Genomic DNA, 23,373 nt, shown 5'->3' on the forward strand with positions numbered 1-23,373 from the left:
CTCTTAACTTCTCAGATGCATTACGCCTTCCGTGACTACGTAGACCGTAAGCTCCTGGGAACAGGACCGCGTTTCATTATTTTTGGAGTCGACAGCAACCCTGGGTTCAGGGCCCTGCACAGAGACGCAGCTCATCAAAATCCTCTTGTATTTTCTTGAAAGGCTGCCTGCTGCTTCAGGTGCTGTCTTTGTCAGCAGGCTTTCAGGCTTGAATGAGTTGCCTGTCTTTGCCATTCAAACCTCCATACAGTGCTTAGCCTTCTCTCCTGGTAAATGCCTTTCTTCTCATTCATGACTTTTTTTAGTAGAAAAGATGTGAGCGACATCACTTAAAAATAAATTTAATATAGGCTTTTGGATACAGAGGGAAGCAGTTATTCTGGGTTAAAATATACTTTGAAAATGATTACCTCAGGTCAAAGATGCTGGATTGTAAACTCTGCTAGATATAGTGAGCATTTTGAAGATAAAAGGCACACCCCAAAGTGATACCTTTTAATTCATGATTCTTTTGTAGGCTGGCTCTCATAGGCAAGATCCAATCTGTAGCAAAGGCACCTTAACTTTAAAAATGGCAGTTTAGCAAATCATTTCCAAGGATGCTCAGACTCACTGGGTATAGCTCAGGAATTCACGACAGCTTTAATCGCCTTAGGACACATGTGTAGCTTTATCTGGAATGCAAGTTTCTCATTCAAATTTCCCTTAACGCAAAGAGACTCAGAACAGAATGGTTGGGAAGCAGTGGTTTCTCTGTCTGACCCACTGAGGACTGATACAAGGGAAGGGAAGATTTGCTTCGTTAAAATCTAGGTCCTTGGTGTAATTTTGCAGAACGTCGTACCTCTCCCAACTGCCATGGTAAGAAACAAGCACAAATCAAATTTTCCCATTCAGTTCTATTTTCATCACCTCTGTAGTAAACATCTGATATTATCCCTTTCTCGTGGGGCTCTTGAGTTAATCCCAGAAGAGGTAAATATCATCAAGAGCATCTGGGGAATCAGTTAATGTTTCAGCTACTGAACTCTGTTGTTTTCAAAATGACGCTAGTTTGAAATACACTTTCCCTTGAATTACAATGTGTTTCCTTGATAGTTTATCTCTCAGGAAAACTCCCCCAATGCCAATGTAAACTCTCTTCCAAGCCCCAAATTAAATCACATCCTAGTGCAATTCAGATATCATAAAAGTAGATGAAACGAAAGTTGAGTGAATAAAGGGCACCAGTTCTCCTTGGAGGGAAATACAGCTTATAGATATTTTTAACTCTGAGACTTCTGACACTCAGTTCTTATCATCTCTAAGATGTGCAGCCTAAAGATTTCCAAGAACTGACAAAAGAAAAACTTACGAAAAAAAAAAAGCCACATTTTAAAATCTTAATCGGTGACTTGCGGGTCTGCGGGTATAACACTATCTGATCTGTTGTCTGTTGGGGTGTAGCAAACCATTCCAAAAACTTAGTAAAAATAACAGTCATTTGATTTGCTCATGATTCTGTGGGTCAACAATGTGAACTGGACTCAGAGGGGCGGTTCTTCTGTTGGTCTCACTTGGGCTCCCTCATGTACCTGCAGCTGTCTGGATGCCCAGCAGCAGCTGTTTAATCTCTGTGGCCTCGCTCGCGTGTCCCAGGGTTTGGTACGGTTGTCAGCGGTGTCACTCGAGCCTAGCAAGCTGGACTGGGCTTCTTTGCAGCGCCTCTGATTACTAGGGGCTGAGAAGAGAAGCCTGGGCCTATGGTTAGAACTTCACAACACTCCTTCTGCTGCCTTCGATCGGCCAAAGCAGTCACTAGGCGAGTCAAAATTCAAGGGTAGGGGAATAGAACTGATCTTGACAGCAAAAAACTGCAACGGATCCGTGGCCTTTTATATCAACCACATCATCTACTTTCCAAAACACAGAATGGAGAGATTGAATATTCCAACCTCAGCAGACTTCTGTTTTTCTCTTCTTCATAGGAAGGGAACATTTAGTTTGTGACAATATCAAGACCACCTTGATATCACCAATACTGAAAAGACTCAAGGTTAAGGAATACTCAATGTGGAATCAGAACACAATGAAAATCAATTATTCATAAACTAAAAAGTCCAATAGCTAATATACATATAGATATGTATATATAGTATAAATATTCTTGACTTTGTAAAATATTCACACCCGAGTCTCACTTTAAATGTACAGAATAAGTGTTCCTTAGATCAGTGATTCTTCTTTTATTTTTTTGTATTTTTAAAAAGATTTTTATTTACTCACGTGAGAGAGAGAGAGAGAGAGAGAGACAGAGACAGAGAGACAGAGCACAAGCAGGGGGAGGGGGAGAGGGAGAGGGAGAAGCAGATTCCCACCAAGCAGGGAGTCCAATGCGGGGCTCAATCCCAGGACCCTGAGATCATGACCTGAGCAGAAGGCAGACGCTTAACTAACTAAGCCACCCGGGCACCCCTACATTTTTTATAATGGAAAGTTACCCCAAAATAGAATAATATCATGAATTCCTATGTATTCGTCAGTCACCTCCAATAGTTAACAACATTTTGCCAATTTTCTTTCATCTTTCAGTCCTCCACACATTTTTTTTCCTTATAGTATATTCAAGCAAGTTTCAAACAATATGGTATTTTACCTGAAGTGTGTGCTTATTAAAGACTTCCTGGATGATTTACATGTGGGTGACTGTGACAGAAATACTTAATGGTCTCCGGATCTTCCATGGGCTCCTCTAGAATCTCAGTCTTCTTTGTACTTTGGGTCAAGGCTGTGTGATTTGTTCTGACCAATAGCTATGGGCAGAAATACCTGGTGTCCTTCTGAGTTGAGGCATTAAGAGCTAGGGACTTTCTCCATCAATGGCCTCCTGCTTCAGTGACCTTGGAATTCTGATATTCCCAGTGACATAGATATAAGTAAAAGGAGGCTGCTATTTCACAGCAGATTTGATGTGAGAAGTTAAGTCTTTATTTTCTCAAACTACTAAAATAGGGGAGTTTCTCTTTTATCTCAGCCTATGCTGAAATAAAAGAACACCTGGTTTACCAGCCATAAAAAAGGATGAGATTGTGCCATTTGAGAAACGTGGACAGATCTGGAGGGTATTATGCTAAGTGAAACACATCAGAAAGAGTAAGACAGATGCCATGTGATTCCACTCAGTGGAATCTTAAGTTCCACTAAGTAGAATCTTAAACAAACAAATGAATAGGCAAATAAAAGCAGAACCAGAGCTATAAATATAGAGCATAAACTGATGGTTACCAGAGGGAAAGGGTGGGTGGGGTAAACGGGTGAGGGGACAGAAAGAGCCAGGCTTCCAATTATGGAATGAGTAAGTCATGGAATAAAAGGCAGAGGATAAAGAATAGAGCAACAATATTGTAATAGTGACAAAACCCCACAGATGATCACCATGGTTGTGGTGAGGATAACATAATGTTTACACTTGTCAAATCACTAGGTTGTAGACCTGAAACTAATGTAACATTGTGTGTCAACTATACTCAAGTAAAAAATTTTTAAAAATTAAATAAAAAATTTAAAAAAAAGAACACCTGGTTCGAAGGAAACATAACTAGGAGCTACTTACTTACCATGTGATCAGAAGCAAATCAGCGAAATCTGAAGTCTCAGTTTCTTCATCCACAGAATGGGTAACAATGACACCCATGTTCTCTCTCTCCCTCACAAGGTTATGAGAATGAGGTTGTGGAAGTAAACCTGTTTGAAAAGTTACACGTGATCACAAAATGTGGTGGTTTGTTAGATTACTGTCAGGCTATCAGAACTCACTTCCCACCATCAATTACTGAAAAACACGGTAAAGACTATATACAATTTGCCACACAGAAAAGTTTGATTAGTTCATCTATAATGTTACTAATCTTTAAATCACTAACTTGGAGATTCTATGTATCTATAGTCACAACTTGAAAAGTTCAATAGTAGGACATATGGAAAAATGGTCATTTTGAATTGATTCATCCATTCTCTGCCGTTCTTTGTGGGAGGTGCTTGGAGGGGGTGTGGGGTCACCCCCCCAGATCGATGTTCCCAACTCCACCAACATATTTACCAGGAGTAGGTTCCCATGACAGTGGGGCGGTGACAGAAGCCATCATCCTAACCCAGACATTTTTGAGAGTGAAAGGAGAAGTACTGATAATTATGCGAGGATGACAGGTGAACCTAGGACCCTGGGAAGTATGATCATCTTACACTTTCATGGGAAAAGTGAATAGGAAAAAAGAGTGATAGAAATGATTCCATAATTTACCAAGGGGAGAATACTTGTACTACTTTTTTTCTGTAAAGAAGAGGAGAGGAAGAAAGAGGGAGAGGAGGAGGAGGAAGTGAAGAAAGGGCAGAAAAGAAAAGAGGAAGCTGGGAAGGGAAAAAGACAAAGGAAGAAAAAGCACTGGCGCCCTTACCTACGCCTGTGATGGGATGAAACTGTGGGAAACAGCTGTATTCACCCAAATTGCCAGGCCTTTGGGGGTAGTAACCACAGCCTTGAAGATCAGGGGATGTCACCATGGGGGGCAACGTGATGGGCTGCCTGACCATGCTGATGGGGCATTTCTGAGTAGATGGGTTTGGAGAAGACCATTTTGAAGCCAGGAGGGCAGCTTGCTGGAGGCCCGGATAGCCAGGCTAAGAATTTTGGTTTGAATTCTCTAAGTCCAGCTTTTCACAGTTACCACGTCCCTGGGAACACACACTGGCAGGCCAGAGGATATGAGAAGCCACAGAAGAAACTAGAAGCATATTTCTAATGGATCACATTTTTGAAAGGTGGCGGTGGGGTTACGTGCAGAGATTGAAAACTTGAACCATAAATCGTTTTAAGATGATTACATTAAACACTCAGAAGTATGTTATGCAAGGCAAAAGCTTGAAGTCTCTTAAAGACAACACACAAGGATTCATTTAAAAAATGTTTGTTTTGCAAATTTGCAGAATTTGTCTATTCAACCATGATCCCCAGGCCACAGAATGTTGCATGTACTCTTTTCTTCAGAGAGGAGACTTGGGTGGGAAGGTTCAAAAGAGCCTTGTTTAAGCAGGAGGACAGCAGCCCAGAAAGAAGACCGTAGGGGTGTGATCTTACAGATTACTGTGGCCCTGGTGGGGCGGATGGAGTGCAGGGCAAGTGATAGAAATAGAAGGTCAGGCCCACCAAAGGCCAGGCAAGGGATGTATGGGCCTGGCTGAAGAGCTTAAGTGGGCTGAAAACTGGAGAGATGCCCCCAGCTTCCCTCCTGCTATCCCCAAACCCCGTCCCTGGCACTGGTCTCAGCAACTTCATCACATCTCCCCACGATGATACAGAAAATCATGAGAAGAAGAAAGGGGCGGTAAACAGAAGGGGGAGTGAACCATGAGAGACTATGGACTCTGGGAAACAAACTGAGGGTTTGGGGGGGCTGGGGAATGGGATAGGCCGGTGATGGGTATTAAAGAGGGCACGTATCACATGGTGCACTGGGTGTTATATGCAAGTAACGAATCATGGAACTTTACATCAAAAACTAGGGATGTACTGTATGGTGACTAACATAATATAATAAAAAATTATTACATTAAAAAAAAAAAAGAAAAAGCATGAGATATAGGAGTTTCCTCCCACAGCCACAGCACCCCGCACGGGGTCCGGCGTGTGAGAGGTACCCAATAAATGTCTGTGGAACAGGAAAGGATGGAACAGAAGGGACAAGACTTCCTGGCTGAATGAATGATCCTGTGGGAAAGGAAATTCAGAGAAAAAGTACCAGCCTGCTTTATGAGGAGTGGCCTGTAATTTCATTTGAAATGAAACGCAATGTGTGTGCAATTATTACATCAAAGATTTAGTGTTGGGCAAACTGAAGAAGCTCCTTACATTTATAAAGAGCTGTATATGTAAGTGCAAGGTATGGGTGCTGGTGGGGTTATTACATTCTGGATAAAGGATCGGGGAACACCAGAGGAACCGGCTCAGGGTACAGACCCCAGGGCACTCACCATCACCGGCCAGCCTCAGCGAGCTGCCGGAGGCATATATCCTTGCCAGGCGAAGCATGAAGAAGGTGAAAGACTCAGCAAAACCTCAGCGACAGCCTAACTCTGGGCTAATCCAGGTACAGATTCAACTATCTCTGCATCTGGTTTCTGTCACCACAGTCACCAGCGGCTTGAACTGTCAGTGTGAGAGCTGGAGAGGGCACCTGCTGACCTCGCTCTGACCCTACCGCTCCATTCCACACACAGCAGCCGGGAAATGCTTGCCCTTAGGTTAACTGGAGAAGTTTGATCTCTGTGGAAGAATGTATATAATCTCTCCTGAGAGAAAATGTTATCATGTGTCCTTGTTTCATAGTAGCAGATAAAAACCTGACTACATTGTCTAAGTACACCAGTTTGATGGCTCAAAGTACTTACTCATTTTATTCCCATTTCACAAATTGGTTTGCAAGCTTTAATCAGGACACTCGTGAGTATTTTGTTTCCAGCACACACTCACTTTGTTTGGAGAGCTGAACCCTAAACATATCCCGGGAAACCACCCTCCCCCTGTCTCGGGAGCAATACAACGCTGCCTCCAGGGGCAGAGCACATGACTCAGGCCCAGCCAATCAGAGCACCACAACCTTCTGGCAACATGGCCCCATCAGAGCCAATTTCCTGGAACGACTAGTAAAAGATACAAATAAAACAAATCGTGGGGAAAAGGGGGATCCAACTACAGATATAGAAGTCATAAAGATCATAAAAGCATATATGGATAACCATATGCCTATCTTTTTAAAAACCTAGATGCAGAGTTTGAATTGCTAGACAAATGAAAAATGCACAAATCAGCACAAAAAGAAGGACATTTTGAAAAAGAAAATAATAATTTAAAAATAGAATGAGAAAGGGACACCTGGGTGGCACAACTGATTGAACGTCTGACTCTTGGTTTCAGCTCAGGTCATGATCTCAGGGTTGTAAGATCAAGCCCCACATCAGGCTCTATGCTCAACACAGAGTCGGCTTGAGATTTTCTCTCCCTCTTCCTCTCCCTCTAATCCTTTCACTCATGCTCTCTCTCTCTCTCAAATAAATTTAAAAATCTTTTTAAAAAATAGAATGAGGAATAAAATTATTCCTTCTTGTTTCAACACAAAAATCAGAAAACAAAAACAATAAAAAAATCTAAACCTACACAGTTTTACAGATGTTTACCATATTTTCAAGGAATAGATATTTTATACAATTTACATGGACAATAGAAAAAGGCAAGGAAGTTGTCCGATTTTTCCCATGAGATTAGGTTGATACATAAACCAGTAATTCAGCACAAGAGACTTCTAGTTCCAGCCAAGATGAAGGGAAAGAGACTAGATTTACCCTTCTCCCAGAAACAAACAAACAAACAAAGGGACAACATTCATGAGACAGGAGTTCTCACACATGAGGCACCAGGCAACCAAGGACTGTGATCCCTGAGAGAGGGGAAACAAACAACATGAGCTCTGTGCTTATATTTGTGCCCAGATTATTGCCCGGAGAGAGTTTCTAGATGCTGTGTAGGAAGGAAGAAACGAAGTCTGGTGGTCACCTTGAGCCCCTGGATTGGGACTACTTAAGCTCAAATTTTTCTGTGTCTACCTGGAAGACAAACTCAGAAAGATGTAGTGATAAACTGTGATTCATTCCGTGGTCAGAGCTATGACACTAGAATTGGCCTGGCCTTGGTCTCAAACTAGGAAATAAATGATTCAAAGTCAGAGTTACACCTTCTTGGCTGAGTCCAGAAGAGCCAGACCAACCGTATTTTGAGATACATGTATTAGGAACGTGATCATGCAGCAGCTGGAAAGAAAGAGGTAAGTGTATACTTATAAATATGAAGAAATCTGCAAAGCATATGGCTGCATGAAAAGGAAAGTTAGAGAATGACTAGTTCTAGTTACAGAATATAGCGGACATCTGGCATTATTTTGTCTGCTCAGCGGCAACGACAAAAACTGTCTATTTGGGTGGACTTCCTTAATTTAGGGGGATAACTGGGAGGCAAGGCTCTATGTTCTGCTGATGTGCTGAGAAGGGCAGATACCCCCTCTCCCCAGCCCAGGCACTAGGAAATGAGCTAGGTCTGACCAACGGGAAATTCCTGCCTGGGACGTTTAATCTCAAGGGAAGAATGCAAAGGTGGAGGGACAGTCGAGGTCATCTGACCCTCCTCTCATCTGGACTACCGCCAGAGCTTGCTAACTGATCTCTCCATCTTTTTTTTTTTTTTTAAAGATTTTATTTATTCGACAGAGATAGAGACAGCCAGCGAGAGAGGGAACACAAGCAGGGGGAGTGGGAGAGGAAGCAGGCTCATAGCGGAAGAGCCTGATGTGGGGCTCAATCCCACAACACCGGGATCACGCCCTGAGCCGAAGGCAGATGCTTAACCGCTGTGCCACCCAGGCGCCCCTGATCTCTCCATCTGGTTGCACTCCCTGCTCCTTCAAATCTCTCTTCACAATAGCCAGTGATCCATGATGAGGGTGGTCCAGCTGCCACCCTGCATACAGCCCTGCATTAGCTCCCCAACACACATGGAAGCCAATGTGAGCTCCTTACACGCATTCTGCCTCCAGGACCTGCCTCCGTCCAGCCCTCCAGTCACTTACCACTTCCCATCCCACCTTCACATGAGACTCCACTCTCCTCGAACTTTCCAGAATTTCTCCAGCTTTCTGGTCTTTTGTCTAACTCTTAATTTTCTGTTCTCAGCTCACTCAGATGTCTTCTCCTCTGGAAACACCTTTTATAACCAGTGCCAACACATTTCAACACACAGACTGCCTCTCCTTTCGATGCCTCTCCTTTCTCCCACAGTCCACTCTGCATTCTTCCGTTTCTGCATTAATCACATTTCAATTATGTGCAATATTTATGCCGTGCCTCCAGTGAGCAACATGCAGACAGGAAATACGTCTCATTCAGCACGGCATGTAATAGGGAGTATTTGTATAAGTGAATGACAAGCAAAAAAGTTTGAGGTTTTTTCCCTCACTGTCTCTGTTGTGAGTTTGCTCTCCTGTCCCCCACAATGATTATTTTATCCCTTCTTCACACCTCTTATAATTCAGACAGATTTACCCAGCTCTTCACTTTCCAGAGATTCTCATCTTCCTTCATAAGGACACCAACCAGAAGTCCACCAGAAGCAAACATCTGCTCCTCTTCACCACCGACTCCCTTTGCCTGTCTCCACCCATCTTCTTGCTTCCTCTTGCTACATTTGCTCCAGCCTCAAAAGGCTCACCCCAGCCCTGCGTACCCTGGGTCCCTCTGCTTCTCACCTTGTTGGGAACTGATTACATCAATAATGCCTCTCACTCCTTCAAGTATCTTCAACCTGCTTTCTATCAGCCTCCAAATAGGCTCTGTTCTCTCCAATCCTAAAATAAAAACAAAGAAGCCAAAATTAAAACCAAGATATGTTCCTCAACCCAGAGATTTCTCTACTTCTCTCCTCTCCTTCACAGCCCAGCTACTCATAAGAATTGTCTACATATCCCATCTCCAATTTCCCATTTTGCCTTTATTCTTCTACTTACTCCAAGCTAGCCCCTACCTCCTGCAACCTATGAAAGACGCTGTTATCAGGCACATCAGCAATCCTATTCCTACCAAAATCTTCCTGGCCTTCTCAGTAACTGTGTTCTGTTTTTGAAAAACTGCCTTTTTGTGGCTTCTGTGACTCCACACCCCACTTCCCAGCTTGCCTTCTGCCTTTCTGGCTATTCATTCCCCCAGCCTGCTTTGTGAGCTCTGTTCTGTGAACATTATTGGAGTTAATTGGGGCCTGGGACCTGGGCCTTCCTCACACCTCTCATCATTATCTCCCCTGGCAATCTCAAACTGTCCACAGCCCTTTATGTGCCAAAGGCTCTCAAATACAAACCTCCAGGAGAAACCTCCCTTCTGGGCTTCAGATAGACCATCCAACTGCCTATCTGCTCTCTGCTATGAGATGCTATGTCTCGTGAGCATCTTAACCTTGCTCTGTCCAAATCCAACTCTTGATCCTCTTGGCCCCAAGCCCTCAATAGGCTCCTCCTCCAGCTTTTCCCATCTTGGTAAATGGCCCTTTCCTCCATGCAATGGCTCATGCCAGAAAACTGGGAGTCAACCTTGGTCCCTTCTTTTCCTTCAGGGCTTATATTCAACCAATCACCTAATTCTGTAAGTTCTACTTTCAAAATAACCCTCAAGCCCATCCATCTACACTGTCGCCCCCTAGCCTGACCACCATCAGCAATCCCCAGGATTACTAAAGCTCTCCTATCTGGCCTCCCTTCTCCAAAGAGTCTCCAGAATGATCTTTTATTAACAAACACTGAATCTTCACATTTCCCTGCTTAAAACACTCTAATTGCTTTCTATTGCACTTGAGATAAAATTTTAAAACCCTTAACAAGGGTAATAAGATATTATGTGATCTGGCCCCTGCCTAATTCACCAGGCAAAATACATGTCACCCACATCCCTGTTCATGATGCCCCAGCTATTGATGGCCTTTTTTTTCCCTTCCTGTAATTTACCACCACATTCTTATTCCTGCCATTGGGCCTTCTCCTGTTACTCCTATGCCCCTCCATCTTTCCCCCTGGCTAGTGTCTGCTTCACTCCAGGACCAGTCCTAAATGTTCCCTCACCAAAGAAGACGTCCCTCCTCACCCAAGTTAAATATGGTCTAAATTTTTCCTTCACATAAGTTCCATAGTTTACCATTATTTATCTATTTATGTGATTACTTATCTAATGACTATAAGCTTCATGAGAATCGGAACAAACGCTATAACATGGATAAGCCAAATGCAAAAAGCCACAAATTGTATCTTTCCATTTATTTGGAATATCCTGACTAGGAAAATCCCTAGAGGCAGAATGCAGATTAGTCATTGTCAGGGGCTAGAGAAGGGGTAATTGGGAGTAACTGTTAATGGGTATGGGATTCCCTTCTGGGGTGATGAAAATGTTCTGAAATTAACTAGTGGTAAGAGTTGCACAATTCTATGAATATACAAAATACCGCTAAGATGTACATGTGAGTAAGTGAATTGCATGGTATATAAATTATATCTCAAAAAAAGAAAAAAGAACACACTGTCCTTGCCTTGCCTGCAAAAGCTTGCCGTGAAGATATGGCACAAACACAAAGCAAAACATGGCCAGTGGCTGGAGAAGGGGAATCACCAAGTCTTCCCAAGATGCTCTGACCCAGGGCTCAATCAGGGTCATCTGCGCTGCTGACGCCAGAAAGGAGTTCTGACTTCATTTGATTGTCACTCTTGGCGTGACTCTGAGATAAACCTTAGCAAGCAAGATAGTGATGAATTTTCCTTCCACACCCTCCATTCTTCCCCTAGTCACTCCACAAATCTAGGAGCACCCTTCCCTTAGATAGATAGATGTCCCCCTGCACACACACATTCCAGTGAAACATCAGCTCATGAAAAAGACCACAGCCCAATTCACTGCCTCCAACCTTGGTTTTCATCCCGAAGTGAAGACTAATGTTTCAGGGGAGACCGGGAGACCACAGAACTGCCAATACCACACAGCCAGGACTGGAAAGGCTTCACCTCTAATTAGTCTCTGATTGCTTGATATAAAATTGTATATGCTCTCTTTTCTTCGTTATTATAGTATATATCATTTTAGCCATTTCCACGCAAGAACTTTATTTCAATATAATAATGTCTATAATTTGAAAATCCGTATTTTTACATAACATTATAATACAAGTATTTAAGATGTTATTACTTACTTTCATAAGCAATTGTACAACTTTATGATGTTTCATCAAATAAATATTTAACAGTTATCTTAACTAATCCCTCATGGTAGGACATTTAAGTAGCTCCCAATCTTTTGCTATTATGAAAATGCAGCAAGAAACAAATTTGTACATAAAGCTGTTTCCAAACTTAACTTTATTTCACTAGGACAGATTCCCCAAAGTAAAATTTCTACTCTAATTTCTTTAATTTTCTTTAGTCCCTAGGCAAAGGCACATTATTTTGTTTATGTTGGGTTAAGTTTGATCAGATCTTACAACTGCCTACTTCTTAAAGTGCAAACGTAAACATTAAAAAAGCGGAAGCAATATTCACACTTCCTTGGTACACGTAATACAACTAAGTGATAGAGAGGAAAAACACCCCTTTGACACTACTTGAACCTACCACGTGCCGAGCACAGAACTAAGTATTTTGAAAATATTAACTAATTTCATCCTTTCAACAACTCTAAGAGGTGGTCACTATCACAATCCCTGTTTTACCAGTGAGGACACCAGGCAAAGCAGTAAATGATGGCTCCGTGATCATGGACACTCACGGTCCGGCTCTAGAATCGGGGTTCTTGAGCACCACGCTCTACCCGAATTTGGAGTCAGAAGATCTGGGTTCAGGTTGCCACTGTAGCACTTATTGACCCGTCAGTAAGCTGTGCCAGCTGGTTGGTCAACATAAGCACACATCATTTTATATAAATGCATACATTATCACATCAGTGATTTTAATGCAGTTTTTTCCCCTTCTTTTTAGTTTAGCTTCATCCTTCACTTCTCCCACTCCTCCACCCTGTGGGCATTCACTCCCATCCCCTTATTCCATGTTAACAGCCTAGTACTTATCCTTTTACAGCTTCTCCAAACTCACATAATCATAGACACACACACACACACACACACACACACACACACACACAGACTTATTTTGTATAGATCAGCATTTTTTATGTAGAAGGATCATATTTGTTTTAAACAGGACCCAATGAAGAAAACAGAAACTGGGCACCTGGGTGGCCCAGTGGGTTAAGCATCTGCCTTTGGCTCAGGTCATGATCCCAGGGTCCTGGGATTGAGCCCCAAATCGGGCTCCCTGCTCAGTTGGGAGCCTGTTTCTCCCTCTCCCGCTCCCACTGCTTGTGCGTGCTCTCTCTCTCTCTGTCAAATAAATAAAATCTGAAAGAAAGAAAGAAAGAAAGAAAGAAAGAAAGAAAGAAAGAAAGAAAGAAAGAAAGAAAAAATAGAAACCACTGTAAGTCAGAGAGAATGCAATGCGGGATATTGGTTACACTGGTAATGGGTGAGCTAAGAAGCCAAGCATGGAAGAGGAAGGCAGCCCAGAAGTTGGCAAGAGCAGTGAACCACTAGCAGCACGAGGCTGAAGGTGCACAGGAGACAATGCTATCCCATCCCAGCAGCTATGGGCAGCTGGTGGAAGCTGGCCCCATGGCGAAGCTGTCTAAGCAGTCAGAGCCACGGAGGACAGACACTGTGGCCAAAGACGATGCCCTGGTTCCTCTCTTGCTCATAGGCCACAGAAATCCACCTTGATTCCCACTGGCTGAACTCAAACTGGAAGCCAGCTGACACGGGGGCTTGGAAAACACAATCTGCAGGCATCTGCCACTTTGTAATCCACACAGCAGAGGAAGAGTGAGGAATGGATGGGGCAGCAGATACCCAAGTAACCAATAGGATGCTATGCACACTTCCCTATATCCGCTCTTCTCAATCCATATTACCTCGGGGAATCCCTCCATTGAGGAGTATTCGTGTTCTTGGGCTCTCAAACGGGAGTAATATTACTATTCCGACGAGTACTGGGAACATCATGGAAGTGAATGGATATGAAGCTAGAAACCCGAATACTAGAATGTAAGTTTCATTAGAATTAGTACGTCACTGTGAGGCGGTGCTCACATCAATGCCTAAGAACCTGACGAAAACACAGCAAGGCTCGAAGTTACCATCTCACCAGAGTGGACTGATACTCTAGGCAGCGGGCGAATCCCCGCTGACCAGGACTTTCCCCCTCAGGGAAGGTAGGTCCTAAGGCCTCCCTCTGACTTCTCACCCTGCTCTGCGTCCCAGGGTGCTGTTTCTTGACTTGAATACACAATACACAACACTAGATTCATGCTTGACAGCAGCGCTGACCGACAGACTGTTCTGTGATGATGGACAGAGTCTATATCCGTGTTGCTGAACACGGTAACCACTAGCTCCACGTGGCTCGGAGACTTAAAATGTGGCTTGTATGACTGAGGGACTGTATTTTCAATTTTATTTAATTTCAGTGAATTTTTTTTAATTTTTTTTATTATATTATGTTAGTCACCATACAGTACATCCCTGGTTTTTGATGTAAAGTTCGACGTTTCATTAGTTGCGTATAACACCATTTAAACCTGAATTGCCACACGTGACAAAGGGCTACTCATTCAACAGTGCGGCTCTAAACTTCGCCATCATTATCTCGTGAGAGAAGGAGTCTCACCACAGTGACGTGGGAGAATCAACCGAAGCTTTTTCAAAATTCATGTCCTTAACCCCACTTCAGCTTTTCTGCCTCAGAACCTCTGGTGTTTGTACTATAATGGTCTGTTCAGTTCCTTGCAGCTCGAAATTCTCTATAAGAAAAAGAAGAAATGTTACCTTAGAAGTTTACACATTAGCTCAGCTACTCATTAATGAAGATTAAAACTTTCTGGACTGATTTATTGCCTCTTATATTCACCTAGGGGAGAATAAGACCCTGCAGCAACAGAGGTGGAAACAAAGAGGGGTAGGTTTTAATAGAGGAGAGGGCAGCCAAGAAAGTCCCAAGAATTTGGCAATCCGTGCCCAAGCCTTCGTGGGCTCTGTGTTGGCGTCTCTGGGCAGTCCAGGGTCAGCGTGAAGGCACTGGAAAAAGGATCATACTGTCAATAACTTTTACCTACTTAAAATGTTTTCCAGGGTCACCCTGGCAGTTCAGCGGGTGGTGCCAGGAGATCTGGAACTGAACAGGCCCCCAGTATGAAAAGGGCAGGGAAACCGTGCCAAGATGGATTCGTGGCTAATGAGGCAGTCAGCTGCTTTAATTGCACAAGAGGATGGAAACAGTGCTGCTGAAAGACATATGATGAAGGAACGCACTTATTAAATATAAACACCAGGGTGAAGGTGAGATGTTAATTTCCAAGGCAATAGACAGCCGTCCCGTCCTGTCACATAATTCCATTTCACATTAAACTTATTGTGGGCAATAAGGTAATAATGTCAATGGCTCACCTCTCTTCCTCAACTGCAAGGAAATTGATGTGAGCTAAAAAAAAAAAAAAAAAAAAAAAGTCCAGCCCTACAGTGAGGACATGACTTGAGGGGATAAAACTAGAATGGGGAGAATATGAAAAATTCAGAATGAAGGCTTCTAATGCTCTCTTGGTTAGAACTGCTCAATGCCGCTGAGAGAGCATTAGCATGCCCTTCTCTGCTCTGGATTCTGCCGGCAGCAAGTGGGAAAATGTCCTGCCCCTCCTTCTGACAGCATCAGTAAGAGCAAGCCTGGATCGAAGACCCTCTCCCTTTCCCCACTCCCCTTTGAGGATGGGTACAACCTCATAAACACATTAGAGCCCACAGGAACTGAAGTAAAAAGCTCGAATTTCAAAGAATTTCAAAGCTGAGGAATTTACAGCTGCCAGGTGAAAGCCTCCCAACTCACCTCCTTCATTGTATCATAAACTCCATTTCCCAAAGTCCCACACTGAAAACTTTGAATGCCTCTCCACTGTCTCTAAGAGGAGTCTTTTCCTCCTGAGCTGGACATCAAAGCCTTTCTCAAACAGCCCTAACCTCACTTCCTGTGTAATGTCACTGAGTTGTTCCCCTTGTGAGCCTTTACAGAGCACTAGATGAGAAAACACACTGGCTACATGAGCAATGGCAAGTAAACTTTTAAGCACAGCTTCCTTATCTGTAAAATGGATTGACCATCAGGGACACAATGGAACTATAGTTGACCCTCGAACAACATGGGTTTAAATTGCACAGGTCCGCTCATACGTGAATTCTTTTTTAATATGGTACAGTGTAAATATATTTTCCCTTCTTTACAATTTTCCTAATAACATTTTGTTTTCTCTAGCTTACTTTATTGTAAGAATACACTATTTAATACATATAACACATGAAATATGTGTTAATCGACTGTTTATGTTATCGGTAAGGCTTTTTTTTTTAAGATTTTATTTATTTATTTGACAGAGATAGAGACAGCCAGCGAGAGAGGGAACACAAGCAGGGGGAGTGGGAGAGGAAGAAGCAGGCTCATAGCGGAGGAGCCTGATGTGGGGCTTGATCCCATAACGCCGGGATCACGCCCTGAGCCAAAGGCAGACGCTTAACCGCTGTGCCACCCAGGCGCCCCTATGGTAAGGCTTCTGATCAACAGTAGGCTATTAGCAGTTAAGTTTTGAGGGAATCAAAAGTTATACTCAGATTTTTGCTTGCACTGGGGCATTGGTGCCCCTACCCCCTGCATTATTCAAGGGTCAACTGTATTGTGAACACTGGGTAAAGCACTTGGCACAGAGCCTGGTTTACAAAATGCGAGTTCCCTTCACTTCCCACCCTCCTTACGAGTCACACTGTCTTCTCCTTATTTCTAAAACACACCTAGTAAGTGCCTACTTCCCTTTATCTCATCCCTCCACCCCCTTTCCCACCATCACTTCCATGCTCCTGCTGGAATCTACACCATCCACTCAGTCAATTCTACTCTCTCTTTAGGGTCTGGGCCCATCTGCCCCCTTCCACGAAGCCAGACTCAAGTTTTTGCCTCAGGAGCATGACTTCAGGCAATCCTGGATAGGTTCTCCAACTCCAGCATTCCATCATACAAAGAATACATAAACTTGGCTTTGAAGGTGGGACAAATCAAAACTTTAAACTCTCCAAAGAATATAAGATGACTTCCCCAATTGGTAAGCAATGGGTAGAAAGGGAAAATACTTTGTAAGCTATTTAAAAATCTGTGTTCCCATAAAGGGTTATTATTTTTAAGTCTTGTGTAACTAGGGAGCTATTTCATGCCAGAGAATAGGCTCTGCCATGTATGGAATCAATCTTCCCACTAAGTAAGTTTGCAGGGAAGTTCCCCCCAGTTTCAGGATCATCAGAGTCCTGAAGCCCAACACTATCCACCTAGGAAGTGGATGACATGACAGCTAGATCGTGGACTATGTCTGTGGTCTTATAGAGAATTCTGGAATCCCTCTCTGTACTATGCTTCACTTCCACAAACCCACCCATTTTTCAAGTGCTGTTGTGACATACACGACCCTCAGTTAACTATCAGCAAAGATGGGCACTTGTGTATGTATAAGATGTGCTTCTTTTCCCAAAAGAAGTTACAACCTAGAAAGAGAAATCGAATATAAATAGAATATAGGGGGACGTCACAGGATGTGTCAAAGTGGCATAGTATTTGAAGGAAATCAAAGGATATGTGGATCTCTTTCAACTAATGTGATCAAAGAGCTGTGTCCAGTGATCTAACTTACCAAAGCTGCACCTACCCTGCTCTAGAGAAAAGAATGAATCTCTAAAATTCTACAAGCTCTTCAAAAAAAAGGGGGGGGGAGAAAGAAAAAGAAAAACAACCCAGAAGCCTATTTTTTATACCTCTTTCATGTGCACCCACTGGAAATCTTGAAATCTCCTCACCAGCGATAATTCTTCTGTGATTTCTCATTAGAAACATGCTTAAGATAGAATATTAAATCACAGCAATAAAGTTGGAAAATGTGACATCAGATTGAGATGTAAAAGCTAATAATTCATCTTATAATGACTATTATATACAAGAGAAGATAAAACCTTTTCCCCAAATGGACTACGGAAATTCCTATTCATGCTGAAAATTACTTTTGATCCTCTCTCTCCACACTCAGAAACTAAGATAGTAATAGTTTTCCTTAAACCCCTGAATTGATAATCCTTCTTTTATAAACCTGAAGTCCATCTTTCAGAATCCAATGTGACTTGTCAGGGTTCTAAATGAACCACAATTACATACCAGCTTTGACCCCTTGCTGTCACAACCTCTGCGCTAAAGTCACCTCCATACTCTGGGAAACAAACTGAGGGCTTCAGAGGGGAGGGGGTGGGGGACTGGGATAGGCCACTGATGGGTATTAAGGAGGGCATGTATTGCACGGTGCACTGGGTGTTATATGCAAATAATGAATCATGGACCTTTACATCAAAAACTAACATAATAAAAAATTATTATAAAAAGAAATTTAAAAAAAAATAAAGTCACCTCCATAGATCAGAATTGTCGATCACAGTTAACAGAAACTTTAGATCTATTCTTCATCTTGTTATGAAATATATTCTTACAACTGGTCAACATCCAAACTCTTGGGAAGCTGAGCCCACCCAACAGCTGTGCTCATTTTGGAAAAGAATACTAAAATTGTATAATAGTAAGAGTAAAATTAGGCTATATTTATTGAGCACACACTGGGTCTCAGACATGTTATAACCACTTCTCATGAAGTATGCACACACCACTAGGTAATGGAACAACTCCAGTCCCTATCACTAGTGGGGCCTTACTAAGCGCTCTGCATTGTCTCGGGAAGTAGAGATGTTCCAGAAAAACGGGAGCTAAAAACCTAATGGTGCCCAGAATTACTTTATTTTTTATTTTTTTTTAAAGATTTTATTTATTTGTTTGACAGAGAGAGAGAGAGACAGCCAGCAAGAGAGGGAACCCAGGCAGGGGGAGTGGGAGAGGAAGACGCAGGCTCCCAGCAGAGGAGCCTGATGTGGGGCTTGATCCCAGGACTCTGGGATCACGCCCTGAGCTGAAGGCAGATGCTTAACGACTGAGCCACCCAGGCGCCCCCCAGAATTACTTTATAATACAGTCGGGCTGACAGACACAGACAGGAATGAGAGGGACAGGGGAGTAAGACTCATATTTGCCACCTCTTTCTCCTGTTTTCTGTTGCTCAGACTTCCACGTGTGAGCACATGGATTCCTTTGCTGACTCTTTTGCACACATTTTGCTCCTCAGTCTTTCCTGTGCTCAGGTGCTCTCTCTTCCTTCCCTACAGCAGGCTTTCTTGGGACTGTGCTTCAATGCCCCATAATTCAGACACTTATTAAGGGCCTGTTCCTGTGGGAGCTACACAGAAGAGACCCAATCCCGGCTCATAAAGAGCTTAGAGTCTAGAGGCCTAATACACAGAATACAGGGTAGTTACGTCGTACGCCACCATTACATGAGCCAGAATTCCTTCCACTGCAAGTGATAGAAACTCAAGCAACATGGCCCAAACCTGCACTTCGGACATGCAGAACTGTGAGAGAAGAAATGTATTACTTTAAGCTGCTAAATTTGTCATAATGTATTATGGCAGCAATAGAAAACTAATGCAGATACCAAGCCAGCTCTGGAGAGAGAGAAAAAAAAAAAGTCATTCCACAAACTCCAAAAGTTTTCTAAGAAATTGCAAGGAACCATGAAGCAGCTAGACGTGTATCGACAACAGTCATTCGAGCTGCTACCATTGCTGGGGCCTCCCTGACCTGATCTAAATTGGCTCAAGAAGGAGAGAAGGCCCAGAAAAGCAGGAGCTACTAACAGTCTGGGTGGTACCTAGAAATTTTAGCCAGGTGCCCACTGCTGTTAGTTAAACCAGGAGCTGGCAAGCTACAGGCCGAATTTGGCCTGCTATCTGCTTTTCTACATCCAAAGACCTAAGTACGGTTTTACCTTTCTTAATAGCTTTTTTTAAAGCAAAAGATGAATAATATTTTATGACACATGAAAATGGCATGAAATTCACATTTCAGTGCCCGTAAATAAAGTTTTATGGGAACACAGCCATGCTCATTCATTTACATGTTATCTATGGTTGCATTTGTGAGACAATGGCAGAGCTGAGCAGTCCCAATAGAGACCATATGGCCTGCAAAACCTAAAATATTTACTATCTGGCCCTTTAAGGAAGGAGCTTGCCAAACCCTACATTAGATAATGCTAATGTAAATACCCCTGAGAATCTTAAGGCTCCTGAACATGCATCCGTTTTGATTACTGGCATAGGAGAAGGTAAAGAGTTCAGGAATATCTCATTCCCAAGAAGGCTTGGGGCAGTCTAGGTGAGGCTCTGAGGAATACAAGGACAGATGGCCAAAGTCTAGCTCTTACGACTCCATATTTGTGTCCAAGGTAGACCCAGAGTTCCCCCTTACCATGAATCCCCAGAGCTATGCACAAAGCCTAGGCAGGGTACAACCTTCCCTTCTGGGTGGACGGGTGAGTACCTCTGATTTTTGCCACATTACTTCCTATGCTGAACTACGTGGAGAGTGACGGCTTAGCAAGGCTCCAGTGGGTCCAAATATAGCCCATAAGTAGAGGGCTATACTTGGACACAACCTACAGTAACCAGCGTGAAAGGTAGAAGCACAGGGCTCAAGACCAAGGGCTAAGATGACAGAAGGACACCCCGTCCTCTGTCACCAGCTCGAAGTGAGAGCAGTGTTATTCGGAGGAAGCTCTGAGTTCCATTCTGACATGATGGAAGTTTTCCCAGGCTGGTGGCTTCTCTTCCCGGAGCTGTGGTCTAGTTGGCCAGGTCAGCTCCTGAATAGTCACAGCATTAACCCTATAATTAAGAACCCTGCTCTATTGAAAAACAAGTTTATCTTTACCTGTGTGGGGCAGGAGCTTATGGCACCTGTCAAATCATGGAAAGGACTGATGGGAAGCAGGTTGCAATGACTTACCGTCTGGAGCCTTAAATGTTACAACTAGATATTCCCTGAGTTTCCACGGGATCTGATTGGCTAAGCCCTTTCCCTTTCAACTACTTCCTCTTCAGATTTCTTAGGTTTATTTTGTTGTATTTTGTTTTGTTTTGAGCTCTCTGAAAGTAGGAAATAAAGCTAAAATGGGACTAGGTCCTTGTCAGTAATTAAAAGAAAGGATCTGTTTTGTTTTGTTTTGTCTTTTTAAAGATCTTATTTATTTATTTATTTATTTATTTATTTATTTATTTATTTATTTATTTATTTATTTGACAGAGAGAGAGAGAACACAAAAGCAGGGGGAGAGGGAGAAGCAGGTTCCCCACTGAGCGGGGAGCCCAATGCAGGGCTCGATCCCAGGACCCTGGGATCATGACCCAAACTGAACGCAGACACTTAACTGACTGAGCCACCCAGGCACCCCAGGATCTGTTTTTTAAAGGAAGTTTTTGAAGAGATTAGAGAATCTGTCCAATTTACCACATTCCCCAAGCAGAACTATAGCTCAATTCTGATACTTGGGTGAGAGCAGAGGGGGTTGAGTCTAGAAAGAGTATTACATGAGAATATTTAATCTCTTGAGAAGAACACGGGGAAAGGTGAGTGGTGACAAATATTTTTAATATCTGTGATATGAAAAAAAGATCAGAGTTGCAGAAACTAAACATATGAGAGATGGAAAGACATATAGTTTAACAAGGGCCCAGGAGGGGATATTTCCAGTGGTCTGGGAGAATGCGGGTCTCTGGATTCCTAGCCTGTGTGCTTTGCATGGTGCCACAAACTCCACAGTGGTTTCTCCTGCTCACCATCTGAGCCTGTCCTGGGGCCTTGTCCATGGAGAATGAAGCAGAGCTGTTTTCTTGGCTGAGCTCCATCGGCCCCAGCCAGCCCTGTCAAGCTGACCCAGCAACTTGCCTTTCCAGGTCGAGCTTGGTAGGTATTTCCCTCAGCCAGTCTTCGCCGCAGACCAAAACAATGCCGAACACTTCATGGAACAAATTTTTCAAATTAACCCACAAAATCCCCTCCTGGCACTGCTGCAGGGAGGCCAGGCAAGAGACTGATGATTCCATAACTTAGCATTAAGCATCCACACACCACCACACACTGAAATCAGATGGTCTCTCCCTTTTTCAGAATAAGAAAGGTTACATCTTTCATCCACAGAAAGTCAATGTCACAGCTAGTGATAAGAAAGAATTTATTATGGGAATCACAGAAGAAGCAAGGTAAAAAAAAAAAAAAAAGCACTAGATTTGGGGAGGCAGAATGGTGCTGTAGAAAGCTTGGGGGACTTCAAAGCAGAGAGACCTCAGTTAAAATCCTGGCCCTCTTACTAGCTGTGTGCTTGATCCTTTTAAGCCTCTGTCCTTCTCTGCAAGGCAGGTTAATGCCTGAACCCCAGGCTGGGAGGATCAGACGAGGCAATGTGTATGCAGCCCCCAGAACGCTGCTCACTGAAGGACTACGAGCCATATGTAAATATGAGTAGGTGGGTGTAAATAGGGAACACTTAAAGACTCAGTGGGTACTAAAGGAATCTAGTGTTGCTTGCCCCTCTGCTCCCACCTCAACTTCGATTATGTCAGGAATTGATCACTTTGGCCATGTGGTTGCCTCCTCCCCTCTTGACTCTTCTGACATAAGAGGGGGGCTGACTACAAAGGGGACACCACCAAAAAAATCCAGTGTACCAGGGAGTGAATCTACTGGGTTAACAGGCTTAATGCTGGTAGGGTTGAGTACAAATCGTTCACACCACCCACAGGATGACTTGAGTCACAGAACCCACCCAACCACATAGCTGAGAGCTGCTTTCCTGGGGGGGAAATAAAATTTCTGACCCAAGACCCAAGGAGCCAAGGAAAAAATGGTGCTCTGGTCTGAACGCTTCAAGGGAAGGAAGGCTGACCCGGTGGACACAGTCTTTGGGCACTCAGACACCAGAGATAGCATGAGGTGGAAGGAGAGTGAGAATAAATCAAACAAGAAGTGAAAGAGGGCTTGGAAAAAGCCAGTGAAAGAGCCCAAAGGAAACCACAGCCCAATCTGTGATTCTGCTAAGGGCCCTGGTGATCACCCTTTGTAGCTCAGTGTTGGTGTTAGTGATGGTTTAGATTGGCCTTGAACTCTAAAACACCACGCAGAGGCTGTAGTGAGGTCACTGTGAGGCTGGAAAGATCATGTGATTTCAAACAGGAAGACCTGGTGTTGATGACTCTTTGCACTTCCTGCTGGTTTTGTGACCCTCCATAAGTCATGCTCCTTCCTTTGTACCTTGGTGTCTTCATTTGTTAAAGGAGGGTTAGACCAGGTGAACTCAAAGCTTTCTTCAGGCTCTGATTCTAAGAGTTTCTGGAGAGGGCACATGACTCAAGAGGAAGTCTTCCCTCCCACACAGAATCTGCCATGCTCCTTGTTTGTATTTCTGTGGGGGAGGGGACAACGGTTTTCTCTAAAATTCTGAGTCAAGAGAATGATGACCTATCTAGGAGTCCCGATGGCCAATGAAGTCAGGTTATGAATTCAGTCCTCAGAGACCCTCTACTGGAACTGTCTCTTCAGACTCCCCATAAAAGGGTAGGCTTGCTTCAGCAGCTCCGTGTGTAGATAAGAAGCAGGAGTCAGGAGTGAGGGAGATGGCCAACCCCACACGCGCTGCCTCGCAGCCCAGTACATCCGCGTTCCTATCATCTGCACATGTGTCTGTCCATGCCTGCCAATTTCCATGCCT

At 43.4% G+C, this 23,373-nt stretch overlaps 1 protein-coding gene across 1 annotated transcript in view; it reads right to left on the reverse strand.

Annotated features, from left to right (window-relative positions):
• LOC123787399 (uncharacterized) overlaps positions 1 to 23,373 on the reverse strand; it is a 258,659-nt gene that overhangs the window by 12,361 nt on the left and 222,925 nt on the right. The window contains exons 9-10 of the mRNA XM_087869794.1: positions 9,327 to 9,425; positions 3,597 to 3,723 (exon numbers count right to left, since the gene is read on the reverse strand). Of these exons, the coding sequence (XP_087725920.1) occupies positions 3,597 to 3,723; positions 9,327 to 9,425 (226 nt within the window). The remainder of the gene's footprint in view (positions 1 to 3,596; positions 3,724 to 9,326; positions 9,426 to 23,373) is intronic.

The sequence above is a fragment of the Ursus americanus genome, chromosome 19 (genome assembly GCF_024610735.1).
Source record: "Ursus americanus isolate L20-20 chromosome 19, mUrsAme1.1.p, whole genome shotgun sequence".
Lineage (NCBI taxonomy): Eukaryota > Metazoa > Chordata > Mammalia > Carnivora > Ursidae > Ursus > Ursus americanus.